The sequence below is a fragment of the Magnolia sinica genome, chromosome 1, assembly GCF_029962835.1.
Source record: "Magnolia sinica isolate HGM2019 chromosome 1, MsV1, whole genome shotgun sequence".
In the NCBI taxonomy this organism is placed as follows: Eukaryota; Viridiplantae; Streptophyta; class Magnoliopsida; order Magnoliales; family Magnoliaceae; genus Magnolia; species Magnolia sinica.
The window spans coordinates 138,606,133-138,614,324 of record NC_080573.1 but is presented as its reverse complement, the minus strand read 5'-3'; the positions used below and the strand labels follow the sequence as shown (position 1 = coordinate 138,614,324).

Here is an 8,192-nt window from a genome sequence, read left to right as displayed (position 1 = left end):
AATGACCCGTGACTCTCCTTACGGCCGCTTCTATGGTTGGTAACCATAAAAAAAAAAGTAAATAATAAATACTCTAGAAAGTATGATAGATGGTACACAAGCACTTAAAAAATTACTTAGCAATTGTATACTTGTGTTCCCGGTAGCTCAACTTAGAATGTCTAAACTATAGGTCCCAGTTTAGATGTACCAGGAACCAAAATTTGCACTCATATCTGACCATCGGATGGGTGGATTTTTACTGTGCGATTAGGAATGTAAAAAAATCAACGGTCCTATTTCAACGTACAAATGTCCACGATTTACAGGTGATAATTACTCAACCAATCTGATTTTATGGATCAGATTCAGTGCATTCTACAATTTATCCAGTTTAATGTGTGTTAATATACGCCAAGTATACCATTTCTGAATGACTGCGTATCAAGCGTCATACGCTGCCAGAGCATCAAAATGGTTTTCAAAATTGAAAACCCAAACGGCTAGACGCCCCTCAATAAGACAACTAAACCATCCACGTGTCGAATTCTTACTGGTCCGTATCACCCCCTACCACCACGTTACGTGGATTCCCTCCCAAGGCAGAATTTCAAAAATCTCTCCGACCGTACAAACCTACGTATTTGAAGCTCCAAAGTACAGCTCTCTCTCTCTCTCTCTCTCTCTCTCTCTCTCTCTCTCCATGGAAGACGAGCAAGACGGCCTGGATCGCGCCGTCGGCTCGGCTGTGGTCTCCCTCGCTCCCTTCTCTCCTTCCAAATCTCAATCCCCCCGCCGGATCTCGAGCCGCTTCAAGCATCCGACCCGTCCAATCCCCGCACAGCGCCAGCTGACGTGGTTCTCCCTCCAAGGCCGTTTAATCGGTGTGCAAGAAGCCACATCAGCGAGAAATGTAGGGAACAACTTGAGCCGAGGAGAAGCCGTGGCTTGGGAGCTCTTCAGCCCCATGCATCGCGTCCTCATCGTTGCGGTTGTTGCGGTCGCAACCGCCGATTTGAAGAAAACTCGCCAGATTTTTCAGCTTCGGCGCTCTGTAGAACTTAGGGTTCGTAAATGAGCTTCTTTTCAGTTGCATTTATTTAGGTTTTGTAGATTTAGGGTTTGGTTTATTGAATTTCCTTTTCTTGCTTCTGCTTTTTAATTGATTTTTTTTAAAGTTTATTTCTCTTATTAATGAGTTATTCATTTCTCATCTTAACTAGTTATTCCTTCTTCTTTTTTTTCCCCTTTAATGATGTATTTCTTCTTATTTTTCTATCTATTTTCTTCCTTTTTTTTCGCTATTTTTGGGATTATTTTATTTTATTTTATTTTTTTGAAAATTGCAGTCCTGTGAAAATGTGCGCACATCATCTCCAGTCATTAAAACAAGGTTGGTGGGAATTTAGCAAGCATTTCAAAATGCGAATTTTAAGAACTCGTTTTGAAACGCACTGTTAGGGGCATTTGGATGGTAGTATATGGGGCAAGTAGTAAATGATTTACTAGCAAATCATTTACTACTTGTGTTTGGATGCTCTAATTTGCTAGTAAATTATTTACTACTTGTAAATGATTTACTAGCAAAGCCCCATTCTTATTTACCAGCATAAAGGTGAGTTTTGGAGATGGCAAGGCTCTATTTGTTTGGATGAAAGCCTATAAAGCAGATTTCATTTACCATTTACAAGCTTTCCAAACACTGTAAATGATTTACTAGTAATAAATCATTTAAAACTTAAAGCCAAACATACAGGCTGTAAATCATTTACAGCCTTTAAGTGATTTACTAGTAAATCATTTACCACGTAAACCATTTACCACCATCCAAACTACCCCTAGGATTTCTCACCCGTCATTGGTAATTGGCAGTGGGAGATATCTGCGCACTGAGCTACACCATATCCTGGGGCCCGACCCTTGGTTATCAGAACCATTCATCCCGTAGCCACACTGTGATTTGCCAAGGGAGTCATGGTTCACATGTGCCAACATAGGCATGCTTGCAAGATCTAACTCACTCATTTATCAGGCCTTGCTTTGTAGAAGCCCAGTGTAATAACAGGTGGCCTGCACTGTATATAATAAATGAACTCTTGAATGAACAGACTGGCTTATATTTGGGCCAAGGAATCCACACATTGGCCTACCTGATGGGTGGCTTAGATCTTGCACACATGGCACGCCTGGTGTGGAGAGGTTGCTGGGTAAGGCTATAAGCTCATTATCTGCATTTCTCTGCAACGCATACAATTAATGGCTTCTGCTCGTCGAATGTGCAAGGCTGGCCTTCTCATTGTCACTGCCTGTTGGCTGGTCATAGTGGACCAATCTGATCATCCAATATGTAAGATTTTACAATGTGGGCCATAATCAGAGGGCCCACCTAATGAACAGTTTCAATTACTGGTATGGGTCTACCACGAAATGGTGGGCCAATCTTATCATCCAATACATGAGACTTTCCAATGCGGGTCATAATCAAGGGGGGACCACCTAACAATTGGTTGCGATCATTGGTATGTACCCCTGAAGGATGGGTCTCCCACAAAATAAAATCTGGGCATTCCTGCTTTTTTTTTAAATTCTTCTTCTTCTTCTTCTTTCATTTGTATCCTGAAAGCTCTCATGACATGTTTTCTGTTGGCTTTTCAGGATCAGGTGCTGTCAACCATGCAGCAGAAGCTTGATGATTTGTGTGAGCAGATGAATTCCATGAAGGATCAAGCAGATACCGGCACTGACAGATTGCTTCTCAAGAACAACGGCAATGACTGTGGTGCGACTGAATTATGCAGTTGTGGGTGCCAAATTCACAAACTGAATCATGAAAGCCCGGTCCCCAAACCAAATTGGAATCCATTAATTGAATCAAAGGTGAGAAAGAGTCTTGTCTACTGAGAAGAACTAGTAGTGTTAATCTTGATATTGTTAATTACCCAATCGAATTAGCACAGCTGAAACCAAGTTGAATTGTTTTCACCTACAACTCTCTTAGCTGTTATAGTTTGTGTTTTATTCAGAAGAGCACGTCCGAGAAAGAATCTAGCCGAGATGAGATATTTAAGGTGCCCAATGTGAATGCAACCGAGCAAGAGGAGCGACGGATGTCTGACTTATCTGATTGGTGTTCGAGCGTGACATCTTCTGCAGACATCCAGGTAAAAAACACTTGAAACAAATTTCAGAGTTGGAATTTCATTTCAGAGTCGAGTAGTTAGACCTATTGCATTCCAAGCAATAAATTAAACAGGGAAGTTTCGCATCTAGTGTGGTTTGGATAGTGTTACAAACATAATTCAGGAGTCCTATTGCAGCTTACCCAGATGCTGAAAAAGAAGAAAAAAGGGGTGTTTGTTACTGTTTCTTTCACAGCAGTGCTAACTTTTGCGTTTGGATTTCATGTATCAAAGTCTGAAGACAAATTAGAGTTCTGTTGTTGTTCCCCTATTAGCCAAACTAATGCTCAAATTCATGTTCCACTATGATCATGCAGGGTTACTCCAATACATACACTAAGTTTATGCAATAGAGATTTATATTATATGCATGCTATTGGACAAAAGTATAAATCTCTATATTTTTAAAAATAGATTTACATTACAACTTAGTCAAGTATACAGAAACATATTTTGGACTGGCAAAAAAAGTGACCTGGATTGCAAATGACCCGTGATCCGTATCAAATAATTTATCACCACCGCCGCCGTAGGCATTGTTATTGTTCAAGTCTTATCCAACTAACACTAGTCCTGTTCTGCCATTCCTCTGTTAAGGACCATGTCCTCTGTTAAACCATAGGTCATCAGATCTAAAAATGTAGGGTATGGTACAACAATATGCACCACTTATAAACTCAAAATGGACCTTGAATTATCCTTGTCACTTAGGTACTGTGGAGTGCCTTGCATTTAAATAGAAATGGTGCATGCCATGTGGATACATATCACATGGGATTCATAATGTAAAATGCAAAATTAAAAGCTCAGAGCAGTTACAACAGTCCAACAGTTACAACAGCCTCACTGATGGATGATTATCATCCAATACAATTCAGTATACGGCAAAAATATGGCACAACAAAAGTTCGAGTATTATTCAGTGCAAACACTGAAAAATACAATTAAAATTTGGCCATGAAAAATGGAAAACACCAAAAAATCAGATACGAATACATTCGTGTATAAATTATAATACAGTGTTTGGTCCAAATTTTTGGTCATGAACTTTTCAAGTAACACTGTATTATACACGATGGATGATACCACATCAACCCATTAATTGTCCCAAATCTTTGATGTGGGTACCACATCAACCCATTGGGCACGACAGCACACAATAAAAAGACAAAGGAAAATTGCACCTGTTTTTTTAATGATTTCCAACTGATGACGAGTTTTTGTTTGATGTTTTCTGGCAAATGGATAGGCAGAGATGATGGGGGAAAAAAAGGTGATTATAGTGGAAAAAGCTGGAGGTTTTGAAGGGTTATGGAAGTGATTTACTGTTTTGGTTTGGGCCCAATGCTCTAGTGTTTATAACCCAACGTCCCCAATTTAACCCCCAAAAGAAAGAATGGAAAAAAAGGCCTCAAAATCTGCATTCAAATTGTCGGAAGATTATTTTTGTAATACGAATACTGACTCAAATCTCTGTACTAGGTAGAAATGTGTAGTCTTTATTGTTGAACCGAATATCTGATTTGATGTTTCAAGGGCACCATTTCATGAAGTTTGTTAGTTTTGCTCTGTTTCATGAATAGACGCAAAGTTTTGTGTCCCCAATGATTCAATTGTCATCTTATTGATTGTTTTGTTCATAACCTTGGCCTGAATGGCACAATGCATGTGTTTAGCTGAATACACTAGCAATAGAACACGATATCTACAATCTCCAAAAGGCATGTGAAGAGAAGGATGCTACAATAAAGGAATTGGCTGCCATTGCCTGTGCATCTGATACTGCTGGTTCTGAAGATTGTCCTTCTTTCTTTTTAGCATTTACTGTCACAGAATATTCATTGCTTGATGTGGTATCTGTTTTCTGTGGATCACAGAGGATTTCAGAATTAGAAGACATTATCAGGAGGAAAAACATGATCATTTCAAAGGTTAAAAAGGATATGATGGTATTGGAACAGAAGGTGAGAATAATACACACTATAATGGAAATCTTGATTTTTCTAGTTTTTTGTTTCCTACTTAGCCTAGAAATATTCTCTCTCAAACCCAATCACTGAATAGAAATGCATTCTACAGGTGTTGCACCTAACAAGGCTTCGGAGACCATCTTTCTCTGCCTCAAACTCAAATAACATGCAGCCTCCAGTCATGGCACAAAATCTTCTTTATGACATGGATAGCAGCACTAGCCCTTCGTCATCTGACTCTGATTGCCCTGTCAATGCCAGAGGACGTCGAGGTTCCATCGATCATGAAAATCAGAACATTCGTTGTGAAGATGATTTACCTGCAAGGAAAACTCAGTTACCACCTTCAGAAAGGACTCCCATCCCTTTGCCAAAATCAACAAATGGGCATTTGAAACAGCGGGCAGTGAGCCCTCTTAAAGAGAATTCAATGAACCAAGGAGCCTACACAACTATGGGATTAAGACCAAGGCAATTGGCATCCTCTGTAGCTGATTCAAAGCGGACTAGGAGGCGCACTCAATCAAGTTCTAAGGATACGGCTCCACAGAAGAGATGGGTTTAGACTTCTAAAATCATCTTGGTAGTTCCTCTTATTGAGTGTACACATCCATCTGAAAGAAAGCAGTCCTGTTTTCTAGCATTATAACAGTTACTACCTGTTTGTTGCATTTTCTGTTCTGACTCCGTAAACCTTCCTACATCGCTATTTATATGCTCCAAGCATTATGACTTCACATGTTATAACATTTTACTCATCATTATAGTACTCTATTATGTATCCCTCACAATGTCCTTGAACATTGAATTGTAGTAGTGGTGCTAATGGCTTTGTAATCTAGACCATTAATCTGATGAAGCTGAATGTGGATGGGGAATTCCCATCAGATATTATTATTATTATTATTATTATTATTGTTATTATTATTATTTGCACTGAAGCATCTACATTTAGGCCCATCAAATCAACACTACAGATCACAGAGTCATGCGCCCACTTATACAAATTTAAGGTCAAGGATACTGCATCTATCCTAGGGCAAATATCTTATAAATCCTAATGGCAGACATAATGTTGAAGTAGGAGAAATAAATATAAAATGGAAGTATCTAGCAATATCTTTTCTTTCTACCCTTGGTAATTAATTTTTTCCTACAAATTACTGAATATAATAATATGATATGACATAAATTAGCTTGATTTGAATATCACAAATCACTCCTCTCTCTCTCTCTCTTTCTCTCTATTTTCTTTTCCTTTGAGTTTGTTCTGTTCTTGTCTTACATTTCTGCTTGAACCTTCATTTTTCTTGTGTTTTTGTACAAATTTAACTCGAGAATATTGCATCTACGATCTATCCTCGTGCGAGGATCCCATAAATCCTAATGCCACCAAACATAATATTGAAGCGGCAGAAATGGAAGTATCTAGCATTATCTTTTCTTTGTATCCTTAGTAAATTTTTTTTTTTCCTACAAACTGTTGAATTTGATATTATGATATGATGTAAATTAGCTTGATTTGAATTACTCATTTGCCTCTCTCTCACTCTATACCTATTTTCTTTTCCTTTGATCTGTGTTGTTCTTATCTTACATAACTGCCAGAATCTTCTTTTTCTTGTGTTTTTGTACAAATTTAAGCTTTGAGGATACTGCATCTTCTTCTTCTTCTGTTTTTGGGTTAGCTTGTTAGTACACACTCCATGTTAGCCACCCCCACTAGGGATCGATACCAAGACATCAAGTGTTGAAACGAGGTATCTCCATTCAGTCTGCCAATTGAGCTATGGATCTGGGTGTTGAGGATACTGCATCTATCTTTGGGCTATATTCTTATAAATCCTAATGGCAGACATAATATTGAAGTAGCCAAAATGGATATGAAATGGAAGTACTAGCAATGTGTTTCCTTTGTACGCTTAGTAATAAAAAAAAATTCTATGATATTATGACAAGACATAAATTAGCTGGATTTTAATATTGGAAATCACCCATTTGCTATGTTGCTTCTCTCTATTTTTATTTTCCTTTGAGCCATGTTCTGTTCTTGTCTTACATTACTGCCTTTTTTTTGCTTTTTAAATTTCCCTTGCATACCAGATTTACGAGATCAGACTATCAAGAAATTTGGCGAGTAATCTCAAGTAAATAGCTTTTACGAAGACATGCGCCCATTTCAGTGGAACACGCAGCATAAGGAAATCTTGTATTTAAGGAATGTAGTATTTATATGAGTAGGAAGGTAACTGTACTATTGCATTTTTATGTTTGACTGCAATTGACAGTGATGAATGATGGAAAGAAAATAGTAGATCTCAGATTTTCTTTCTTCTAACATGTTTTCTAGCCATCTTTTGAAAATTCACAAGTTCAGTGGTCGAAATTTGGTCTAAAAGGGAAGGAACCAAAGGTCGAAGTATCTGTATTCAGTATGTGTTGGCTCAAAATAGCTTGATACAGGGCGATACAGCCCAAACTGATATTTATTCCTTTGGTATAAACAGGTTGAAAAAAGAAAAAGGTTATGTAGCAACCTTGGATAATCTAATGCAAAAATAATCCCTAATCTATTTATCATGTGAGCCCCATCATATAAAACAATTTCCAGCCAAAAATAATCCCTAATCTATTTATCATGTGGGCCCCACCATATAAAACAATTTCCAGCCAAAAATAAATAGCAAAAAAGAAGTATGGTGCACTCAATGAGTAGATCCTCATGACAAAGTCAACCTATTGGATGGGTTGGAATTTATTGGCTGGTGGACCATAATTTATAGTCCAACCGGTTGGACACATGAAAGATTAGAAGTCATTGGCTGGGTGGACCATAACTTACACTCCAACCGGTTGGACACATGAAAGGTTAGAAGTCATTGGCTGGGTGAACCATAACTTATAGTCCAACCGGACCTTTTCACATATACATCCAACCTGTCCAATACGTTTGGCTTTCTCATGAAGATGAAGATCTCCTTGTGAAAAAAAAATAAAAAAAAATCTACTCATCGAGTGCACCACACTTCTTTTTTGCTATTAGAAATTGTTTTATATGATGGGG

The 8,192-nt window shown here is 38.1% G+C and overlaps 1 protein-coding gene across 1 annotated transcript; it reads left to right on the top strand.

Annotated features, from left to right (window-relative positions):
* Nucleotides 1-636: 636 nt before the first annotated feature.
* On the top strand, nt 637-7,466 carry LOC131220682 (uncharacterized). The gene is made up of 6 exons (XM_058215461.1): nt 637-1,045; nt 2,635-2,856; nt 3,003-3,140; nt 4,835-5,122; nt 5,238-5,711; nt 7,232-7,466. Exons 1-5 carry the CDS (start codon nt 683-685, stop codon nt 5,691-5,693), a joined length of 1,467 nt encoding a protein of 488 aa, XP_058071444.1. The 5' UTR covers nt 637-682; the 3' UTR covers nt 5,694-5,711; nt 7,232-7,466.
* The last annotated feature ends 726 nt before the right edge of the window (nt 7,467-8,192 follow it).